The sequence below is a fragment of the Struthio camelus genome, chromosome 1, assembly GCF_040807025.1.
Source record: "Struthio camelus isolate bStrCam1 chromosome 1, bStrCam1.hap1, whole genome shotgun sequence".
NCBI classification, from domain to species: domain Eukaryota; kingdom Metazoa; phylum Chordata; class Aves; order Struthioniformes; family Struthionidae; genus Struthio; species Struthio camelus.
Window position 1 is genome coordinate 152,979,874 of NC_090942.1, and position 24,976 is coordinate 153,004,849.

General features: G+C 38.7%; 1 protein-coding gene across 1 annotated transcript; it reads left to right on the forward strand.

Annotated features, from left to right (window-relative positions):
* The first annotated feature begins 618 nt into the window (after positions 1–618).
* TMEM182 (transmembrane protein 182) lies at positions 619–23,622 on the forward strand. The gene is made up of 5 exons (XM_009666455.2): positions 619–1,057; positions 1,430–1,529; positions 2,957–3,055; positions 10,923–11,060; positions 22,415–23,622. Exons 1-5 carry the CDS (start codon positions 917–919, stop codon positions 22,636–22,638), a joined length of 702 nt encoding a protein of 233 aa, XP_009664750.2. The 5' UTR covers positions 619–916; the 3' UTR covers positions 22,639–23,622.
* The last annotated feature ends 1,354 nt before the right edge of the window (positions 23,623–24,976 follow it).

Sequence of the window (24,976 nt, forward strand, 5' to 3'; positions counted from 1 at the left end):
GTGGCCTTGTCACAGTCCAAAATGGCCAGAGCACACTTATGGGAAAGTATCTTCTTGGAAAGACTGATGTTTATATATAAGGTGCTATGGGTGTGGTGCAGCAGTTGGTTTCACTTTTTCAGTTTTAAGGCACTCTTTTTTTCTTTTAGTTGCATGCATTTGTGATATATGCAAATAAGCTGAATCTGAACAAATAAAGCACTTGAATGCTTGATCTGGTGTTGCTGAAGCTGCTATGCTAAGCTAATACTCTTGATATTTTTAAAGCTAACTGTATTTTCAATAAGGTTTAGGACTCTTCAGAGAGATCTGTGAAATTTGACTGCCATGCTTTCAAAGTTCCATTAAAAAATCCTAGCCTTCATTTAGTATTGTGGCTTATAGTAACTTCGAAGTATCGTGTGTGTTTTCTTCCCTGCTAGCAGCCAGGGAAGCATTCACCACCGGGCTTGAACTTTGGAAGTCCTTGCTACTACTGTGTGCTCTGTAACGCAGTTTACATGGAATGACAGAGCCGTTGCAGCTTCATCTCCATCTTCACGGATGTTGATACAGCAGCTGTGATAATATTTCAAGTCAATCCCTGATGAGTTAGGGGAAGGTCAGCTATTTCTGACTGGCCGCGCCCAGATAGAGAAACAGAATGAAGCTCTGCCATCCATGTCCTAAAATAGAAGGCCCTTTTCATCGGTCAGGCTTGAGTCAGCCGCATGGAACACAAATTAGGAGACACAAATCAACTCGCGGGGCACGGGGAAACACAGGCAGAAAAGCAAGCAAAGAGAAACTTCTTTAGATATGAGCTGTACTCTCCAAACTGCTTTTTAATCACTTGCTCAAAAATTTTCTTTCTGTGTTTTTTTTTTCTTAAGAAATTAAGAAAAGTGTTTGTGTTTGTTTGAAAATAACCTTGATAATGAAATTGAGTGTAGGGATATTTTTTGGAGGCTTCTTTGCAGCTTTGGGGGTTTTACTTTTTTTGGTGGCATTTGGAACTGATTATTGGCTTCTTGCTACAGAAATGGGAAGATGTTCAAAAGGACCTGAGGATGCTGGGGTTAGTATGGGTATTTTGATTCATAACAAGGATTATGTGTGTAGGTTTCTTGGATGTATTTATTTTGTAAGAGCTTTCTTCATAAACTTTTGAACAGGATCATCCTGACCTTCTGGGTGCTTACAAAGGTGATCCAAAGCCTCTTGTAACCAATTGTAATCAACTCTAAAATTAATTTATCTTTTGTGCTTTTCAGTATGACATACTTTCAAAGGAACTGTAACTGTAGAGATGTGCTATTCCTAACCTATGTTCAGACAAGATGCGTTTCTTTGTGGTAGTGATGTTTTTTTGCTTGAGCATCTAATTTCAGTTGAACTTGATTCTTTCAGCCTATTGAAAAATGATATGGTAATGGATTTTTTTTCATAGGAAGAGAAGGCCACTTTCCATCATGAAGGTTTCTTCTGGAGGTGTTGGTTTAGTGGAGATGTAGGAGAGAATAATGTTAGCATGTGGAAGTTCTGGTACAGTAAGTAACTTTTTTCTTTTGCATTATCTATCTGGTTTGATCTCAAAGCTGATTTTTTTTTCTTGTGGATCACCTGAGTTCATATGGCTTCTTTGGTGATAAGCTTCTTTAGCCCTCCTAAAATAAATTCTTGACAAACACTTCTTTAATCTGCACTAACCAAACAAAATCATAAATTTTCAACTATCAAGTCATGCCTTAAAAGTTGTGCCTGTAATGTTAACCTTGAGTCCATTCTTATGAGGACGGTCTCTTACAATTTATTGTTAACAGACTACTTATTTCCGTAATGTAGGGAAATGGGAAATTCTATGAATTTCTGCTTGCAAAGTTCCTTCACCTGGTTCTAGCAGTGAGTTAAGGAGGGCATGGGGAATTCTTCTGTAAGAATGGTGTAGAACATTTCATGTCCAGAAGAATCCTACTTGAATTCATAGATGGCTGGACACGTATTTGAACTTTAGACATGTATTTGAACTCAGAACAGGAGAGGATGTTGTACCTCTACAAAGTACTATTTGTTTTCTTTCACTACATGGCTGTATTCTAGAAGATAAAATAGTGAGGACTTTGCCACCAAAGTCTCCTGTGAAGAAGAGGTCAAGCAAAACTTCTTTTCCGATCTTTGACCTTGCTTCTGAGGCACAGAGCTCCCTCTCCTTGCTGCAGGTTTTCCGCAGTGCTTATGGAAAGCAAGTGCCATCATACAAGTTTGACTTCAGTGGCCCATATTTTGCTAAATATGTTGCTCAGTCTTAGGTGACAAAGGTAATATTCACTGTTGTTAATTTCCGCTTGTTCTTTATCTGGAGAATTCTGCAGTCAGAAATCGGAAATTTAAATGCTGTTTAAACTATAGTCAGCCTTTATCGTTCACGGAGGAGAAGGTGATGCTTTTTATAAACATTTAATATAAAGGGTGAAATAACCCTCCTTTGGGGATATTGATTCCATAGACTGACTCAGTCTGAATTTGTTGAGGCTATAAACTTTCTGTAGATGCTTGATATTTTTCATTATTCTTTCACAAAAGAAAAATTAATTTCCTGGAATTTTTTTTTGTGGAACATGCGATAATGAGAGGGACATAATTATCCTTCACAAGAGAAAAAAGCATATGCATATAAAAGCATACATATGCATTGCATATAAATTGCAGTGTACCAGAACCTTGCCTCCAGCAAGCGTGCTTTACTGTTCCTATAATACAAACCGTGTCTGAGTTGCCCTTTAAGGAATATCCTTGGCTGGATATCAAGGCTGGTATCTCTTACTAAAGCAAAATATACTGTAAAGCTACTGCCTGGGAAAGAACCTGGAATCTTGACCTCTGAAACACAGTTTATCCATTTGAAGAAGACTTTTAAAATATTTTATTGTTAAGGCAATAAAACATTAATCTTTAACTTTCTTTTTCTTTTTTTTAGCCAACCAGTCACCTTCTAAGAACTGCACACATGCTTACCTCTCACCATTTCCTCTCATCCGAGATGAACACAACTCAACCTCCTATGACTCTGCAATCAGTAGGTATTTTTTTGGCTGCAAATGGATACAGGGCCTATAATCTCATGAAAACAATTTGGATGCTTTGGTATAAAACAGCATTATCACTCCACGCAGTTTAATTAATAGAATTTTGGTGTTTCAGACTTCTCATATTTACAGCATACGTATTTAAGTCACTGTTTAGCAAAGCACTTAAATGAATGCAACGCTTTAGGTGTGGGGGCAGAATGGAAGTCACTTCTTAAAAAAAAGAGAAATTTCCTTTTAAGTAGTTTTTCTCCAACATAAAAAATATGTTTTCTGGGCTGGATGCACTGTACACATATTTCTTCCTATATATTCAATTTAAGCGTTTTTTTGTTAAATTAATAAGCAGATGTAGAATCCTATTGCTTTTGTACTTTATGAGGAAGGAGGGAATGGGGCCTTGAAACTGTCTCAATTCAGTCAGCTAACGCAGATATACTGCACTGACTGGTGGAGGTGCCAGCTTCTCTCCATTGACCGGAGAGAAGGGACCGGAGGCGCTGAAACATGTATTATGTTAAACACCAAGAAACTATAGTGGAGTAACAGAGATATATACATGTGCATGTAGATATACATATAAATGCATACATAAATTAGTAAATGTATCACAGTAGTTGAAAACTTTATGTTTCAATAATGCATGGAAAGCTGTTTTTAGAACTCCACTTTAAAAATTGGTCACATTTCATCAAATCAAGGGCTTTATGCAAATGTATTTAAAAGAAATCACTTCTGATAGCTATTTCATATGACTTCTAAAATAACCTGTGATACGTGGATGCTGTATGTCTTTGATCCTGCTGGCTCAATGGCTTAAGTGATCCCTTCCTGTCCTGAAGTTGTAATTATACCTTTGCTAAATTGGAAGTGTCTTCAGAATGCAATCTTTATGCTGCAGACATGAAAAAAAAAATAGACTGATAACAGTTCTGTTAATCTTTAGAAATTGTGAAATGTTTGTCCAGAAAGAATTCAAACCTCACTATTCAGACTCAGATATCTAATCTGTAACTTCACAGCACATCTATAAAAGTTTATCTTTCCAGTTAAAAGTGACAGAATCATAAGCACCTAATTTATCTAGGCAGAGTTTGTGTCCAATTCATACATTCACAAAGGATCCTCAAACTATATCGCATGATTGCACAGAAGTGGACAAACAAAGAATAAGGAAGGGAGAAGGAATATCATCAAAAGTTTAATTAATTTTAGTTAATGTTTGCTAAAAGAAGCACTGCTCAAATAAAATTTACCTATCTATATTTCATTTTAGGAGATTAAAATAGACTGAACTGTACTATACATGATGGCTCAGATCCATTCCTTCTATATAAATAGATACAATTGGATTGCTTTGGAGCTCATTAAAACTGCTGAGGGTTTTTTATGCATCCAGTTCATTTTTCAGCATCCAAGTGGAGTTATTTACTATATATATAGCAGGTATGTTTGTTCAAGCATCTTTCACAACTTTTTGTGAAGAAGGTTATGTCATCATCTCTTCTGTTAGTTCAAAACTTATTTCTGCTTTAGTCTAGTTTGACCATCCTCCCCAGGATATTTAGCAAACAAGCTTTTTAAACCTTGCTGCAACTGCAGTCACTAAATTAAGAAATAATAGAAGTGAATCCTCTTCTTGATTCCCAGGGAAGGAAATCCTGTCTCTGTGAAAGCCAGTGGTGAAAACGCTGCACTTGATTTCATGCAGAACAGGATTTTATCAACAATTTATATTTCCACTTGACTGTATCTAATACCTATGTCAACTATATATAGAACAATGCACTACAAAAGATTGAGGTTATTGTTCCTTTTGCCATTTTTTCTACTGTTTGATGATAAAATATTTCCCTTTTCATGTCGCATAGCTTTCTCAACACTCACTGTGGGGGATAAAAAAATATCTCCCACACTTGATCTCCTCGCAAAGATTTATTATGGTGATTTTGGTGAGTCCCTCAGGTTCTGATGTTGTTAAGGGTGAATAAGAAGAAAGATTCTGTCCTTTGAAAAATAGTCAGACTACTTCCTCCTAAAAAGAATAAACAGCTGACATAAAAGCTTTAAACTTCATTAGAAAAATCAAATACGCATGTACAATATGAGATTTTTAAAAAATCTCTGGCTTTCTTTTAACAGAACTGTTACTTTCCAACTAACTAAAGGCACGGGACTTGTTCTTTTACAGGATCTTTGGCATAAGAGGCTTTAGGATCATATCAGAGTCATTCTGGTTTAACTGCAGCCCCTAGTGGAAACACAAGTGAGGTTTTTTGGTGGAGTCCTGTGTTACTTCAGTTCATCCAGTTAGAACAGCTCAGGCAAAACTAAATTTGCTGAGGAACATATAATCTCTGATAATTTTTGAGTGGTGTGGCTATTCTCTGTTGACATAACTCCTTTGGTTTTAGTATCAGTAAGAATTTGGCTCAAAGCTTTTCTGGGCCATAATTAAAAGAGACTCAGTCCATGTTCTCTTAGTTTATTTAGATCTTTTTCATATGTTGATTTTAAGCTATAATTCCTATGTGCTTTTGTGATAGTTCTGAAAACACTCAGACACTGAAGACTTTGAAGTTTAGAGTTTTAGTACACTTTACAAAACTTTAGACCAAAGGCTTGGTTCTTCCTACTGTGAAAACCTAGCCTGTGTGCTCTGCGTTTCAAGAATTATAACCTTAGGTGGAAATATAAAGACAGAAGCGGCCTGCGGTGATGCTTATATTGGGGATTTGAATACATGTTTTAATGTCCAAGATTTCCTTCCATCATTACTGTCAGATGCACGATCAGCTTGGAAGGGTTAGAAGGAACTGCATTGAACTTGTGGCTTGCTGGTTTTTTTTTTTTTTAATCACAATTATTATGAGTTGGTTTATTCACTGGTTTTGTTAAGTATCTTGGGAGTGGGAGGAAGGACTACACCTTACCTGCAGGGTAGAAGTCCATGGCTGTACTGACCATATTTTATAGTTAATGCACTTAAAAGAATTTTCAGGCTCTGTCATTTATCTTAACCTGAAATAAGCATCTAAATCAAGCCTGGCTGTGGTGACTTTCCGTGACAGTACAATGGTTTGGTATGGACAGCTACTGTATTACGCAACTATTAAGCAGACACAAACAGCACATCATTGTGTTACCAGCAAATTCTCATTTGTATGATGATTCACAAACATATGCACCACAGATTACAAGGTAGGAATGAAAAAAAGAAATTAGCCCATACAAAAAAAGCACCAGAGAAGTGACATTTGCATTGTAAAATAAACATGCTTATATACATGTTGTATAATCATGATCAGCTGGGGCTGTCCTATCAGGCTATTTTGAAATAATAATTCATTGCTAGCTAGATGGATTAATTGTATTATGTCATTAGATTACTTAATGCTGACATTCAAGGAGTATCACAATTTCTTATAAAACTACTTTGTCTTTTACAATAGGACAATGCTAGGCCTATTTTTGAAAAATGTACAAGGTCCTCACTAACACGAGTCGTCTCATTGGTTTTAGTGAAATTATTCCTAAGAAAAAGAAACAGAGGATCTAGCACTTGACTTTTTCAACTTTATTTGGAAATAAACAGTAGTTCCTTAACTGTTGTAAAGTACTCTAGTGCCTTCTGAAGCTAATTTGGAAGCTATTTAATGGGGCTACACTGACCCATTAGTTTAATACTCTGATTTGTAGCTGCTAGTACTATTTTTCCTGACCATTGGTATCTTATTTTGTCCACTACAGGGCACATTGCCAGCATTTAAAGTAGTGCTTAATATAATGTTGAATACAGAATGTTTCTGGGACTGGAGAGAAATTTTGGTTCAGCAACTACTGCATCTGAAATGGTGCGATCAAATTTATTGGGAGGTTTGTTAATTAACGTAAAGTAATCTAGGAAATACCGATAATGACATCTGAAAATAACAACTGTATAACGAAATGTTAGAAGTAACCTATTTTTAGGGCAAAAAATGCTGTTATGTAATATAGTCACATAAATGCCCATGAGAGATTGTAATACAGTACATTTACTATGGGAAAACTCCCCAGCCACCAAGGCGTGATAAAGCAAGAAGTATTTAACAAAGAAATGTATTCATACTGTGAATATTATATTTGTTTTAGTGTTAAGATTATTTTAAAGAAGAGTTTATTACTACTAAGGGATAGTGAAGGGCACTGAGAAACAATAAGAAAAGTTTTGCGAGGTTTACTGTGTTTCCAGTTGCACTTCATGTGCTGCTGCTGACCTCTGTGATCTCATTTACGGTTGTTTATCTGCAGAGAAGATACTCCTGATTTAGAGCAGTTCAGGCACTTTACCTTACATTGTGTTTTATACTGTAGGTGGCATTTTGATGTCTCTTATATTACAGAGAGAGATAAAAAAGATGGATTCTAAGCAGGAACGGTTCACTGCAGGACTTAACTTTGTGGGTGAAAATTGAAGGCAGCTTTTCCAAGTTATTTTGCTTATCTGTGGTAATGGTTACACTGCACTGTACTCACATATGTTTCAGAAAGGTTTTCAGCTTTGCAGTGCTTAATAATTCATCTTTGGTATTAAATGGTTGTGTTTTGTAGGCCATAGGAAATGGATGGGCCAAGTCTTTTGAGTGGTTGAGATTTTAAAACACTTGCAGCCAGCGAGCGCCATGAAATATTCGGTATATTTTCATGAACTTGGTGTTAACATCGCCGGTTGAAGATGGGTGTTGCACTGTGTTGTTAGCTGACTTGTTCCTGAATAATTCATTATGGAGCTTCTGAGGTGTGCACCAATACTGTATAAAAACTATGCATTGTAGGTGGCACAACGGTGTAACTTTTGTGACAAATATACTACTGCTTCTCTTTCATATTGTGCACTGGTAACATCTTCAAACATGAAACTGTGGCTTCAGTTTATAATCAGGGCTGGGATCTACTATACTAGTAAAGGGAGCTTTTGCTATTGTTCAGTCTTTTCTCCAAAATTCAGTCCATTACTCAAAACCAGATATTTCTGCTAGTTTTCAAATGATGCAGAAGTCTCTAGAGGAATCTAAGTTAGGCTCTTTTGGGAGAAAAGCAAGTAGCAAGGCAAAATTACAAGTCATGCAATTTTGAAAGAGTGCGCTGCAGCTGTAATGTTGACATGCTATATGGAATGGTGCAGAGCTCAAAGACAAGCGTACCACGTGCACTTCTGTTTTTCTCTAAAGCACCATTTTATTTTTAAGCCTACCTGACACTGCCAAGGCAAATGTGCCCCGATGAAGGGCTAGCATACTGAGACAAGTTACAGAACCTGCTATTTAGCACTCTTGCAACATACAGCCATGGTATCTAAGATAGACAATGCAGATAGGGTTACCTCAAACTCTGCGGTGGTGCCTTGTACTTTCTTTCGCTGTAGGAAACGCTTGGAATAGTTCAAGTACTTGAGGTAGCTAACTCAAACATGTGTGTGAATCTAATGTAGTTAGTTGCCTGCCACCTTTGCAGAGGCAAGGATATTCCTTGTCATCTAGACCAGAATGAGGGCTGCCTTGTAAAGTAACTCAGCAAGACTTGAAACAGTGCAAATTTGTCTTACACTTTGTACAGGTACACTGAACCATTATTGCTTGAAACAGGCCCCATGGCTGACAGTGTCTTTCCTTTCCGCAAGATACAAGGAAGTGTAATTCAAAGTAGCATATTCTGTTGCAATTAGTTTTCAGAAATGTTTGAGCAAATCAGACTTTTCTGGTGACACTTCTGGAAGAGCAGACTTCAAAGCTTCCTCTATGAAAAGTAGATAATGAAACTGTGTACTAGTTTTGCATTTTGGAGAAGCTTGTGTCCTCACCCGTTCAGAAAATGGAAACACTGCCATATGACTTCGGTAACTGACCGTAATGACATTGAAGAAAGCTTTTTCAAGGTCCATTTTGGCCAATGTGTCCTGTTACGTAGCATGACTTTGAAGTACCTTGGATGATCCATGTAAAAGAGTTGGGTGGTTATAGACTGATTTAGCAGCATTAGGTTTTAAATGAGGAAGTAATGTCCCATGGACTTGAGGACTGCGATCAGGCTTAGCGAAGTAGCCTCATGGGGAAAATAATATGAAATTGTTTCAAAGACCCAAGACTGAAGAACTTGAGAGATTTACCTTTCTAGGTCTCCATTCACTGTCTGTTTCCATTAAGTGAATCATTTAACTATGTGTTTAACTTTAAACAGGTGCCTAACTCCCATAAGGCTTACAGTGCTTAAAGCAGAACACACACTTAATTGCTTTGCTGAACCAGAGCCCTGTTTCTTACCTACTATTTCCATTACTATTTATTTATATGGAAAGAAATCTTGTATTAGATAGGAACCAAACAGGTTTAACCCTTTTGCCAGCCTTTGCCACCCAGATGATAGCACATTCATCTTTCCTATCCTAAGTCTGCTGATCAGTGTGGCAGAAAATTATGTGTCTGAATCTTTGCCCAGATTATAAAGGATGTTATTTAAGAAGTGCAGCTAATGTGATGTGGTGAATGTGATCTAGCTAATACGTTTACAAGACTGATACAAGCCAGACAGTGTGTACTTTACCATGAGTTGAGCTGGTCAAGTTAAAAACTGTAGATTTATGGAACAGGTTAGTGGGAAACACTAACCAGTGATGTCTAGTGCACCTTCCGATTCCAGATGAAAGCAAACCTAGTAGCTGGCTCTAACAAACTGTAAGGATTTGAAACTTTCAGGATATGAACCCAATATAATAGTTGCTTAGCTGTGTTTTGCCATAGCAGTAAGTAGGTGCTGTCAAATGATAAGTGGCAGTTTCTTTTGTGACTCACTTTTTCTGACTTGCCAGCTGGCTTATATGCTTTCCCTCAGTTCGGTGGAAATGTTTTTCACTGACTGAATTGTCAGTGCTTCAAGATTTTCAGATCTGGTGATGGAGGGCTTTGCAACTCGTAATTTTACTAATGGGATGTGTTAATGTACCAATTTTTAAATTCATGGGGGAAATTTATGTCACTCTTGTAGCATTTGTAAAATGATGACTTTGTTAAATGGATGTGCAATTAACTAGCTAAAAAATAATTGTTAGAAAGACTTTTTTGGCCAGAGTATGTCACAAAACTCTCAGCTCATTTATCACCAGCTGCATCCATTAATTCAACACTGCTTGGCACTGTCTAGCAGGGACTTCTGAAACATCACGTTTTAGATTTAATAAAATACAAGGAGCTTTACAGCAGGAATAGGCTGCTTTAAAATACTTCACTTCAGGAATTCCGGTTACATTTTCCTTAGTTTCTCTTCTCTCCTGCTTTAGATCTCCGTCTGTTGAATATGACTATAAGTAAGGAGAATTATCCATTTTTAAATTACAGAGAACTTACAGATTGTTATTGGTGATATGGTCTGAGCACTAAGAATTTCAAGATGTTCCAGCTTCCTGCTTATCCCAGTCAGTTTTGGTGAAACAATTGTATCCATTCAGTCCAGTCACTCATCCTGGAGTATTATTGCCACAGCTTTGGTGTACCATTTTCCAAAGAGCACAAATTTGGTCAAGCTAATGATTGTATTAAGCATGCCCACACTGTCTAACTATTAAGCAGCCAGATTTCATTCTTGATAACTTACATCATATTTTCCATGATCATAAGATAAGAACTGGGGTTCAAACCTAATTTGGTCCACATGGTGTATAACATATATGCACAATGGAATGAATATTTGATTCGTTAATAAGGGAAGTAAAAAGAGAATGGGAAAAGAAGAATGTTTGTTAGCCAAATATGTGACTTGTTTAAGTTCTAAAAAAATACTGTATTCTTTTTTTTTCCTCTTTTCCTTCTTCCTTTTCTCCAGTTTATCGAGGTTTCTGGACAGTTCTTATGCTCCTGGGGGTGGTCACTATTGTGACGGCTAGTTTCTTCATCATCTGTGCAGCTCCTTTTGCCAGCCATGTTCTGTACAAAGCAGGAGGAGGCCTTTTCATCATTGCTGGTGGGTATGCTGTTTGCTCAGTTAGTCAAAGTTGTTAGAATACAAAGGATGAGCTATTTCTGCCCATTTTCCTTGATTAAAAATTGCATTAATCATGATTAAAAAAATGTTTCTATCATTTGGCTTGTGGAGCACCTACTTTGGAGATGATTCTTTCCACACTTATTTAGTCATGAAGTTACTCTATAAGCTACTTTTGGAGTAAGATGGAAAATCTGAGCTGAATCATGGAATTACACTGCAATTTCAATCCACGTTTTTAGCAGGAAAAAAAAATGCGTATTTAGTAATACTGTCTTATAGAAGTAGGATTCCCAAGGGCTTTAGTTAAGGAGGGTCTTTTATCAGTGAAACAAAACCAATGAAGATGATTACAGTGAACTCTGAAGAAGTTGAAAGACACAGCACATTCACGTGACCAACGTAGGAAGAATGTTTTGAATAGGAATGGAATGCACAAGATAGTGCTCAAATATGAGTAAGTGGGAGCTCTAAACCCCTGTGAGCGACAACAAAGAAATGAGTTCCCTCCTTCCTCTTTACCCGCATGTGCCATGGAGGTACCCATGCAGCACTCAGTTGATATGGCCAGCTGTCTGTGGCGCTATTATTTTAATCTTGAAAAGTGTGAGATGATGTTATGCTGGTGTATAAAATACAGTTGTGTAGGATGTAAATGATAATATGTGTTCAATCACTATTGTACTGTGTATAAAGCCTGGTAGGAGTCAGTTCTGTGAGAGTGATGTTATGTTTTGAGGTATAGTGCTCATGTCAGGGTCAAAAAGCCTGGGCTCTTTTTCTGCTTGTATTACTGACCTGCTGACCTTGCTTACCCACCTCACCTTGCAGCTCTGCCTACATGGGCTGATGATGATGATTTCCTTTTAAAGGACCTTGAGTGGGCCTGTATACTTGCATTTAGTCCCTTGAGAGTTACTCTTCCACAGTTTTAAAAGAAATGCAAAAATATTCATAGTCTATTAGAAATCCTAAGGTATATAAATGCTTTTTGTCACTGATTTGCAGATTAAAAGCCCTTGTGAGTCCTGCTCTTTTCCTGTGTTTGTAAGAAACCTCACCTATCACTAGGCAGTAGCAGAGACTGTTAGAGAGGAAACAAGAGCATGTTTCCCTGGAGGCCCTTGGAAGGCACTATGAGCCAATGAGTAGAGGTCTGAAGTGAGAGCGTATATTCTCCAGTCAATTCATCTGCCCTAATTTAGACATGTGAAAGTTAAACTCCTAAATCTGAGCTAGTCATCTTTGGCTTCTGTATGAGGCCTGCAGGAGGCAGTAACGTTGGTAACAGCCAAAATGGTATGCAAGAAGTTCCTCCAGCTGGAAGTTTATTTCATCCTAAAATACGTGCCTAAGACAGGTCATATGAATACCCTATGAAGAAGCCCTATATCTCTCTTTCCTTTACTGAGAGAGTCTAGAGAGACTATTTTTTATGTATCTGAAGTTAGGTGAGCTGTTATCATCCACGTGTGAGCTTGGGCCTGGTCTCTTTGCTCCTCTCGCCCGTTGTGCCTTTAGAGCAGATGGTTTTCAAGGGAAATCCTGATTTTTCACCTATATATTTGTCTAGTATCTTTCAACTGTAGCACTATTCTCAATCTGAGCTTCAGAGCAGGGCTGTGTTATTATTACTATTAGCATTACCATTGTTGTAATTGAAAAGCGAGGATATTTAGCAAAATCCTGCTTTGATTTGCCAAAAAGAAGTATTGGCAGCAGGACCGTGGAACCATTCAGCCGGTATAAGATATTTTGGCTTAGGTAGGGGGACATGGTTCCCAAATGAGTGCTTCTGCATCTACCCCTATTCATACTGGGGTGACTGGGGAAGGCACTTCATGTAAATATCCTTGTCCTATCCACCACATCAGATGACTCATAAAAACATTAAGGAAAAAAAAGAGTTTTTTCCTCCCACCTCTGCTCACAGGTCAGAGTACTCGCATAGCCAAGCTGAGGGTTTAATTGTATTAGGATAAATTTTCTTATCTTATAGCTTTGACTGCAGTGAGTAGATTAAAATCATATTGGAGGGAGGGAACATGCAGACATGAGAGGAGCTTGCAAATACTTTACATTGTCAATAGTTAAAGCTATGTCCAGTGGGATGCCCTGGACAACAACTCAGTTTCCTGTGGTATTACTTAATCAATGGCACGTTATGCTAAATGGAGAGTAGGAGGAATTCTCAGACCCAAAGATATGACAGCGTGAAATTGCTATCTCTGTTTCTCTTCCAATAAGAATTACTCACAATGGGTAGTATCTTAATTCTGCAATAGCTTGGAGGAAGAGTAAGATAAGGCAGAGCCTGATGCAAAACAGGAATGTTTTAGCAGGCCTCCAAACAGAACAGCAGCGTGGTCTGCACTGTTGCCTGCTGTCCTGAAACCTTGCTTTATTTAGCTCCTTCAGGAGCCTGTGCTGTTTTTCTTTTCCAAAGAAAAACAGGGCATGGAGGAGGAGAGTGAAGAGAGATGGTGCATATTTGGTATTCCGCGTGTAATAGATACAACCAGGGTGTGCCTCTAAGCACAGATTTAATGGGAAAATGAAAAGATGTAATGTGACTTAGATCATTGGTGAAGTCTGTGCTCTCATAAGACAGAAAACAGCGTATTGATTTGAAGGAAAAAAAAATCAAAGAAACTATTTTGAAAGGGCCTAGATGCTGTCTTGCTACAAAGTTCATGTAGGAGTTATACTGGGGAGAAGAGTAGACTTCTGAGAAATAAGTTAGTCACCATGCTTGTTCTATGGAAGGTTGAAAGCAGAAGATAGGAAGAACCAGTCATTTTCTTCCTTATATTTGTCTTTAAAGGGAAATGCTAGATGAGGCAATTTTAATTCCTGTTATTGAACTGAAGAAGTACCTATATCTGTATCTTTTTTGTACCTTAACTGATGAATTAAGTAAACTGAAAGCCCTGCCTCAGCTGAAACAAATTGTAGCATGATCTGCTGTCCCATCTTTGGGTTCAATGGCAGCTGAAGAAATTATTGGGAATGGGATTCATGTCACCCATTTAGCCATCCAAAAGCTAAGTAGTTTGTCTGAACTAACTGGTTAGATTTCTGTTGTCGGTGATCAGAAACACACTCTCAATGGACAACTCACCCCATCTGTGTTAGGGCAGATGGGCTTATGTTCTGGAGGAACAAGGAGCCTAAACTGATCCTGAATGTCATAGAATAAATTTAGTTTGGAAGGGACTTCTTGTGGCAATCAAGTCCAACCTCCCATTCAAAGCAGGGCTGACTTCAAAGTTAGATCAGGCTGCTCAGGGCCTTATCCAGTCAAGTTTTGAAAATCTCCAATAAACGCTGTTCCACAACACCTTTGGATACCTGACCCAGTGTTTGACCACCCTTACTGTGAAAAATGTTTTTTCCTTATATCCACCTTAAATTTTTCTTGCTACAGCTTGTGACCATTGTGTCTCATGCTTTCATTGTGCAGCTCTCCAAAGAGTCTGTCCCTATTTTCTCTAGTACTCCATTTAGAAAGATGGAGTTTCTGTTTTCTTCGCCAAGCTAAATAACTCCAGTTCCCTCAGCCTGTCTTTGTGCTTCATCTCCCTAGCCATTTTGGTGGTGACCCAGTTTGTCAGTATTTATCTTTTTTTCAGGGCATCTCAAACTGGACGCAGTATTCCAGATATGGTCTCACAAATGCTGAGTAGAGAGAAATGATCATTTTTGACCTGTTTGCTATGCTCTTGCTAATACACCTCTGTATGTGTTTAACCTTCATTTCTGCTACACCTGCTTCATTTCTTGCACACTGAGAAGGACCACTCTTGTGCTTTAAGGAAGTTGCCCTTGAGGAACAATCAACTCTTCTGGGCCCTTTGCCTTTCAAGGCAGCCTCCCTTGGGATCCTGCCTACCAGTTCTCTGAACGGGCTGAAGTCTCTTCTCCTGAAGCTCTGGATCTTTAATGTCCAACTCACTTCTATACTTCTTCTAAGATGCTGAACTCTACCATTTCATAGCTGTTATAGCCACAGCCAGTATAATCTGTCATATCCCTGACCTGGGTTTCCTTATTTGTGAGTAGCAGGTTCAGTAAAGCATTTCCCCTAGATGGCTTGTCCAACGCCTGTCTTGAAAAGTTGTCCTTTATGCAGTCCTACTAACTCCCAGATTGCTTGTGTTCTGCAATATTGCCCTTCTAGCAGATGTTGGGGTGAATGAAGTTCCTAATGAGAACCCAGACTTGCAATCATAACTCTTCTTCCAGTCCACTTCCTCTTCTTGATTGGGTGCAGATGCCTGTAGCTTACCATGACATCCCCTTTGTTGGCCACCTTTTTGATCTTAACCTATAAGCCCCTGTTCCTCAGGGGAACTCTGTGCGTTGAAATTATTTCTTTGGGTGGATTGCAGCCTCTCCACACCATCTTACCTGCCTGTTCTTGTTAAAAGTCTGTATCCATTCATTGCAGCATTCCAGTCATGCAAGCCATCCCACCGTGTCTACAGCTGCAATGGCACCATCATTCGAGGCCATGTTCCTTTGTGTACAGGCATTTGAGATGGGCTTTGAGGTGCACTGCTTCTCAAGGGAAGTGTAAGTGCCTCCCTCACTGCTGTCTCCTATGTATATGCCCTCCACTCCCTGGCCTCCAATTACCTGGGAGCTTTGGTCTCCGTCTCTTGATGGTCCTTTTTTTATAGCCTTCCTCACAAGGTTACTGAGCCTGTTGCGCTTGCCCCAGTTTGTCTGATGGATCTCATCTCTCCTTAGCAGCCCTCGTACCTCAAAGAGGGTCCTGTGGTCACAGAAGTCAAAGCCTGCTTGTAACACTGATTGCAAAGCCAGGAGTTGATGCCCAGAGCCTGCCCACTTTCAGCTAAACCTTATCCATAGAGCAGCAGATTTGCAACTATCGTCACCTGCCCTTATCCCTCACTCTCAGAGCCCTGTAATCATGCACCCAAGGTGGTCTTTGCAGCAGCACTAATGCCAGTGTGAATGAACAGCAAAGGGTTGTACCCTGAGGACCAACGGAGCCTCAGGAGTCTCTCCACTGTCTCCCAGTTCTGGGCCACAGGGAAGCAGCAAACCTACCCAGGCAGCAGGTCTCATGTCTGATCTGTGGCAGTCACACATCTTCCTTTTGTTTATCTCAGTCTTTAAGAAAAGCTGCAAGCTTCTCCCATTGAACAGGTACTGCTGCACTACTTGCAAATGGGAAGGCACACACAATTATCAGTTTCTGTGAAAACTTACTGACTAGCAGCTCTCCGTGTTAAACTTTTGAAACCACATTACCTGCCTGAGCTTGCAGATGAAACTACAGATGCTAGACCTGTGGGGAAGAAGTTCCTATCAGTTCCAAGATATCACAATCACTGTCTTTGTAGCCTCACCTGCATGCCTGCACCTTGAGAGGACGGAGCAAGAGCAGGTTCGGTAGTGCAAACTGTAAGAAGCTTTATAGTTGCTTCAGATGTCATAGGAAAAAAGCAGACAGCTACCGTAACCTAATCACTTAGAGCAGTCTTCAGTAAAATCTGTACTTGACCCTGGACCTGTTCCTGCAAGGTGTCTGGGTGGTGGTTAAAAAACTATCTACTTGCACTGATGTCAAACAAGCAAGCTCCCAGGATATGCACAGAACATTGCAGTATCACGCCCCTTGTGAACAGACAAGATTAGAAATATGTGTATGACTTCTATTTGCTGCCAAAAGAGTGAAAAAAAAGCTGATATCTTAATTCTAGCTCCTAGATGAGGACGAAATCTGTCCTTAGAGATATGTGCCAACTTCCATAACTCTAAATGGGATCCTCTGCACATACTCCAGAGTGAAATGTCAGCCATACTTTTTAAATAGAGGTCACAAGAGGCCAAGGTAGGAGGAAGTATGTGTAATAAAGACAAAGACAGGAAATTGCAATTGAAAAAGACATTATATATATATATATATATACACATACAAGTTTCCTCAAATTAGAGAAAGAGTTCTAAACTTCTAGGCACAACTAAAAAGCTCACATCATTCTTTCCAGCACCTGTTGTCTTCGTGTCTGCGTAGTAAAAGATTCATGCTATAAACAGCCATTCACCATTGACAAGTGAAAGGCATTTCTGCGTGGGAAGAATAAGTACTAAAGGCCAGCAAACTGCCTCTTGAATTCATAGACATTTCTAAAGGTTCTGTATTCTTTTTCCTCTTCAATATGCAAAAGTATGTGAAAGAAATTCAGAAGAATAAATGCAAAAGACAGAAAAGAGTGACCTCGGAGAAGTCTGTGTCTTATCACACTGCACAGAGCTCTGTATCAAACATGTGTGTTCTTAAAAAAATGCAAAATTGGAAAAAAAGAACAAGAAAAAGAGGAGGAGGAAAGTATTTATTTGTCTTAATCTCTCTCAGACATATTTCATGTTCTAGGAATAATTTCCCCCATCGTTCCAGATTCATGCAACTGCTGTTTTATTTTATATTCGCTAAAAGGCAAGGGCAAATGAACACCCGCACGCTATGCAAAAGGTCTACATTCTGAAAATGTAGAAATACGTCATAGTACAAACTGTTCCTAAAAATATCTGCTTCTTAAAGTTTCGGAGATTTTTTCAATCTCAGTAATTTTGCCTGGGAGCTTGGCTGGAAGAGTTTATGACATTCACAATAGATAGTTTAAGAGTGCAGGAACAATTTTCCAAAATAAATACATATACATGTTGGTATATTCTCCTTCATAATGAACAAGTATTCCTATTACACTTGTAATGGATGCTTTCTCAGTTCTTATTGGCATGACTAATATTTTGTAGGAAAGAGACAAGCTGATTAGGAAAATTTGTGGGTACAGAAATAAGACAGAATAGCAGTAATGCAGTTATAGAATTAGAAGACTTCTCCCTGCCATCTTCCACAAGCAGCATAAATTTTATCTAACAAAACATTCTTCAGCAGTAAAAGGTCTGATTCTGATCTCGCTTCAGTTTCACATGGGCTTTGCCATTGATTCTGAGTTCCATCTTCAGAATCAAGTCCAAAGCTTATGACTGAGGAAATATGAAGAAACAAACTAATTTTGAACATTCTGAAATACGTGATTTTCCTTCAAAAATATTGTATTCCCTACATATAAATTGAAACAGTCAGATTTTGCAGTGATAGGAGGTAGTTTGAAGCACCTAAGCAGCCAAAGATAGACAGTTGCTTAGTAAGACTTTGCATTGTCTTCAGTCTTCCTTTTATTTATGTACGTTCCAGTGTACTTCACCAAGTCGTACAAAAACCAAAAGTTGAATGTGGCAGAAACAGTGTAGCTGTATGCACAAGGCAACAGGGTGGAGAGGCAGAAGACTTCTGTTTTTTAGCAACTCTGCTACTAATGTGTTACGTGACTTAAGCAAATCTGCCTAGGGTCTGAGGAGCAAAGCTCCTTTGAAAACAAGAGTCAAAAAAGCAAAGGTTGGATGCTCAGAACCTCTGAATATCAGATTAGTTTTTTCAGTGCCTCATTTTTCTTCCTACAAAATGGAGATAAATCCAGCTTTTGATCTATGTTTTTTCTAAACACCATATAAAGTGCTAAGTGTTACTTGGCATGATTATTACAATTCATAATGTATAATCCCAACTGCTGCCTTATGGTCTACAAAAAATATTTCACATGTTATATGTAGCTGAATCTTGTATGCTACTCAGTCCTCTGGACAAATTGTACTCTATTCTTGTTACTGGTTTTCTCTCAAGTCTTTCTTGAACCCTAAACATCCTTCTGTTTTGCTAAAACGAGGCATTGCAAACAAACATGAAATTATCTCATCTGAAAACAAAACATTCTTCTTTTAGAATCTAACAACCAGATAAATGTTCAAGCTCTAGTAATCATTCATTAAGCTCACAACTTGCCTTTGAATCAAATATTTGATGCAATCAGTGTGGCTGCCAGAAGGAAAAATCCCTCAAGTGAAAGAGACTTACACATGTGCTTAAATTTAAGCACAACCTGAAGTGCTTAATGAAGAGGAAGGAACCAGAGCCTCTAGCTCTAAACATCAAACATTTTAAACAGATGCCTTAGTGATAATGCAAGTACATAGTCTGCTTCTCTACTCCCACCACTGCTTCTAATGTATTCTGACATCTTAGGAAACCGTACCGAATGGACAAAGCAGAGAGTCTATCTGTTAAGAAGTGCTAATGCTTTACTTTTCCTATATGTTACCGTTTGTGACATGCAGCAGCGTCAGTAAGCTCCTCTGTAGGTGCTTAACTTCTATGAAATCATAACCCTTTGGAAGTTAGACACTTAATTATGAGTTACAAAACACTAACCATTGAAATCTTGTTGAAGGCCGTGGGACTTGGCCAGTTTTTACTTAGCCTGATTCTACTGTTTCAAGACATTCCTTGAACACACTAAACAATATAGTAACTAATTAGCCTCCATTACCAGATTGGAGCTGTGAGAATCCTTGAATACTTTTCTAGTGCCTTAATTAACTACGATGGTTTGCAAATTCTCCCTTTCTTTTTCTTTTCTCTTAAAGAAGGACATTTATCTCTGCTTGACATACATTTTTTCAGCAAATTTCCATACCAAACAATTTACCACACACAGGTATTAGCAGCTTGCTGTGAAATCACCTGATGGACCCTAGCTTAGCTGAAGTTGTTCTACCACTCACAGCACTGGCTTGCTATTTTGCACGTACATGGAGTTGGCTCTAGTTTAACTACCTAGAAAGTGTTGCTCCAGAGTACTTGAGGAGCCAGGGGTGGCCATTTTGAGTTTAAAGCCCCCCTCAAAGAGTGTTATTTTAATGACAGAAGCTTCCTACTAACCAGGTGACTTAGCTTGTGTCTGCCCAGGGTGCCAGAGGTTAAAAGCATTCCAGATATGCAAGGCCTGGTTATGCTTATCTGTAACAACAGTAAAGAAATGTACATCACTACTTTTTAAATTTAGTATTATTTTAGATTAAGTTTGCCCTTCTTTGTAGAGAATAAATATAAGACCACGGAACATCTGAAAATATACAGACACAGCCAACTGAAGAGAGATAAATTCCAAAGTGCATATGGATTTTGCCTTCTTATCAGTGCATCTTTCCAAATCTTGATGTGACTTGAGCTTAAATAGTTTTGGCTGAAGTTTTGAAACCTTGAACTAATTTCATGGCTCCGGTAATTCCATTTATGAATTTGGCCCTGAATCTTTTTACTTTTTTTCTGTGATAAGTTACTAGCTTAGTTTGGTTCTATTTTTCCAAAGTTGTCTACCCTATCTGTTATCATTAGATGTTCTGTTGTAGGATTTTTCTGCTCAATTTGACTTATATTTGGAGAATATTCAATTTAATTTCTCATTTTTTATGTCTGGCCCTGGGTTGATCCGTCTCTCTGATTGTTTCACCAGTTGTATGTTTAAAATAACCTCAGAAAGAAATTCCATCAAAATTGAGTTTTGCTTAGATAAAACATTTTCACAACTGAATTTATGCCACTTAAGAGTTGAGGGTTGGGGTTTTTTTTAACTTTGTCGTGAATTTGAGCAAAATGTTATGAATTTTGCAAAAAATTTAATCCTGGAAGTGTATTTCATAGACAGGTGATGCGCTTGCCTCATTCTTTACTTACTCTTCTCCCTTTCAAGCTCATAAAAATTGGAGATCCTTTGAGATTTTCAGGTACGTTTTGATTATGCCTCAGGTTAACTACTTCAGCTTTTTTTAAAAGGCTTTAAAAGGTGGTGTTCACAAACATTAGGAGTTGTGAGCTCTTGCCTGTTAGATGTTCATGATACCCACAGTGTAAAGCTATTATATTTTGACAATAAAGGACCAACAAGAATGTCAGCCGATCACCAGTTTAAACTGCTGCAGCTCATCTGCTTCATTTTGCCTGAAATTGATGAGGGAGTGAAGACAAGAGTTGCTCCCTGGAAAGCTGGTAGGAATGGCACGCGGGACGAGGTGAGGGAGCATCTCAGGGTGGGGATGGGGCAAGGTAACCACATTTGCCGGCACAGGTAGGTCTGTAGGCAAATATCTACCGAAGGTGCTTATAAAGTGCAGTTGTGAGTTTTGCCAAAGTTTTACATTTTTGCAAGGTCACGTGGTAAGTTTTTAGCAGGACTAGGGAGAGAAAGCAAAAACCTCTGGCTTGTACTCTACTGCTCTGCCGCCAGTCAACTCAGCTTTGACAGTGTTTCCAGAAGTATGCACTGGCTTGTTGTTTTATGAGATAAATAAGCATTGTGGGATAAAAACATGATGAGGTGGTATCTCCCTAATATTTTAATATCTAAATAGTTAGCCCTGCTGTTGTAACCGTACTATGACAGCTGGAGCTCAGGGAACAAGTGAGTTCAGGGTAGAGCATGCAGAAAATTCAGACTTGTGTCCCCGGTTCTTCAACGGATCTTTTGCTAGAGCATCTGTGCTGCGGCCTGGGTTCCTTAAGCGTCTGCATTCCTCTGAAGTAAAATGAAATATTAGGCATGCAACTGATACTTTGGAAGGCGCGTTCTCCTTATATTTGCTTCTGGTGCATAGTGACAAAGAGATTAACAGATTTGGTAAGGACATAGGCTCCTGTTACTATCGTGCGTAAACAATCTAAAGGCCTTTCAGAGGAGTGGTTAGGAAAACATTGTGAATTATGTGGTGGATTAATTCCAGGAAGCGGTTGTACCCAATCTGCAGTTAATACTAAAAGCCTGCTTCATAGCTATTATTTCATTATTGATGGGTTTTGTTGCTATGTCTGGTCTTCTTTCATAATGAATGTGGAGGATTTTGAATGAAATACATCTGAATTTGTCTTTAAAATATTCGAGTAGAATCTGAATGTAGTATGTTCTAAACAAAGCCTATTTCATTAAAATAAAAGAAGCATAAGGAAGGGAGGTGAAGATGATAGAAAGATTTCCCATTCCTTTTCCCCATCTCATATCTCATCCAAAAGACTGTGACAGAAACAGTTCCAGAGTTTGGGAAGCAAAGGTGGGCTTTTTTTCCTCCTTTAGGTGGTCCCTCTTCCTCCACCCTGCCCCTACCTGAATTTTGGCCCTAAACACAGCTGTGTTTTGGTCTGCCCACCAAAACCAGATATATCCTTTGCTGTGGGCTCCTTAGAGGGTATGGGCTTATGCCTTTCAGTGCAAATCAGAAACAAGGCAGAGATAGAGCTTATTACCGGGAAGCCAAAGGTAAAAAGCATCCAGCGGCAGCGGCAACTGACTGCTTGCAGACAGGGCTTCAAACATTGATAGGTTTCTAGGTGTTACTGTAACCAGTAAATGCACCCTGCATTTGTCTCACACTCTCTGTTGTTAAAACCTAGTGTGTTTCTTTTTCAGGTATCTTGTTTTCACTGGTAGTCGTGATGTACGTCATCTGGGTCCAGGCAATGGCTGATCTGGAAAACTACACAAATATGAAAAAAATGGAGTGCCTGGACTTTGCTGTTCATGTACGCTATGGATGGTCTTTCATGCTGGCTCCTATAGGAGTATTTTTTGCGTTATTGGCAGGAATGCTTTTCTTATTGATAGGGCGTACTATTTATTTGCACTCAGACTAGTTGTGCATAGCTAAAGAGAATACTGAAATCTTAGTGAGACTTCATAGTAATTAAAACTGGAATTTTATACCTTATTACCATTATGGCAATCCTAAGTATGCAGGCACACTTCTGGAATTTCTTCTGTTACTTGTTTAAGGGCAAAGGACACAAAAGCTCAATACAGGGAGAAACAGCCTTCAGCCCCAGCTCATTGCTTTTAGTATTCTTTAGAAACTACACACATAGTTCTCCCTATTGTACTGTTAGCAGCATTAGATCATTTTGCGAACAGAAGAAGGAAAAAATGTTCTGCAACCGAAAGCCCAACATAAAATGGGCCAAATAAAGATTTTACACATTTGGTTTTTTAGCATTTGTTGTGTACTTCTGCTTGTGGGGAATAGTGGAAGATGGAGAGGAAAAGAAACATCCAAACACAGTAATTCAATCCACCTCCTCTCCTGTTTTCCACTACTTGCCTTAGCTTTAATGCAAGCAAACATATCTGCACTTAAAAATAGAATGCAGTTGTTCATGCGGCATCCATGTGAAGAAGGCAAGAGGGAAGACAATTTCAGCGAACAGCGATTTGGTGCTAGCCTGTACATGTAAAAGCATAACTGCTTCTGTTACATGTTTCTCTTTTCTGTACGCATGTGAAAGATGTATACTTTTATAATCTGAAATCCATGTTTGTTTGTTGCATGATTCTGTAAGCCAAAATGCCATAGTTAAGCCCCTAACTAAAGTTATGCCAGAATTGTTCTTTGAATTATAGCGTTCATATTTTATTCAAGTTTTAACACTTATATTTTTGGATGGAATAATTGGCTTCTCCCATACATATTTTCTTGGTTGTGTAGATTTAAATAGAAGGGGACAAATTGTAAAATGTTGTTTTTATTTAAAAAAGGTTATTGTGAAAACAATATCCACACCATGAAAATGTATGTTTTATGTAGCCTTCATTTTCCTAAATATTAAAAATCTGCATTATAGACCAAGTCCTGCTTGCCTACTGGTTATCCTAGTGAAAATAATGAAAATAACTAAAAGAGTAAGGGAAGAAAGATTGGGTTCTGTATTGTAGAAGTGGCTAGTTTGTGGTGTGTGTGTGTGTGTGTGCGCGCGTACGTATGGAAGATGGGGTGAAGATGCGACTATATGCATGGAATGGAAAAGTTGGGGTGATATATTAACAGTGGGGAAACTTTGTTCATTTGGCATTGTGCCCCAGTTGAAATTAAATCCATTTGAAAGTGTGTAGTTTTTCACTTTTTAACTCAGTGCAGAGTAGTTTGCGATGGATGGAGAAAAACAAAGACTGCATGTTGGTTTCTTCTTGTGCATAATGCTTGGTTCCACAGCTGTTATGAATATTAAAAGCATCACTAAAAGGCAGAAAAGGAGTGCCCACCTAGAAGATGTGGTGGGCTAGATTGGCTGTTGCTTCCATTTTGGAAGCTTTTGTGATTGGAAAATTTCCAGCATTCCCTGCTACTTATTTATTTTTCCATCATCAAGATTAGCTTTATACATTATAGAACAGGAAGACCACAAGGGCAGGGGGTACAGGAGTCGGGACTATGAGGTTTGGAAAAATTACCAAATCACAAAAATATTTTTATTGGCAGCTAACATGGTGTTTTTAATTACTGTGTCAGAGAGTATGATGGGTGAATATTAATCAAATATTCATAAACATATATATGAACTCCATATAAATGATAGTCATCCGGAGAACATTAAGGTTACACTATAATGTGCTTGGTTAGTCAGGAAATGCTGAAATTAACCCTGCCCCTTGTGCACATAGTATTATATTCCTGCCCTTAATTACACAATCGCATACTGTTTCTCAAATAATACAATCTGTTGGTATTTACCCCGTTTACGGTCTAGGATACTCACTGGCAATTGCGGAGGTAAGTTCAATAATCAAGAGTTATTTGACTAGGTACCCCTCCCGAACCCTGTCTGGTTCTCTGCAGGGGAGAGTCCTTCTGCGTAAGAACTTAGCCACTTTCTTGCAACTTTTAGAAGCTGTAGGAGTTGAGAGGTGCCTCAGATCTGGACTTCTTCCAGCAAACCTAACCATGTGTGCAGCGGCAACTAATAAACTCTGCAAAGAATGAGCCAAAGGCTCCCGTGGAGCCCTTAATTCAGCCCATGTGCATCTTCAGAGCTCTTTCCATTATGCAGCTAAATTAGCTACACTCTTATGTGCAATGCACTCTCTTTCTTAGGGAACCGTTTGGTCAGGCGGCAGGCATAATGGCCATTGATGATCCAAGGTGTTTCTGAGGGTTTCCTTAGAAACTTCAGGAAGCCTTTCTGGCGTCAGTAGAAATTGCTT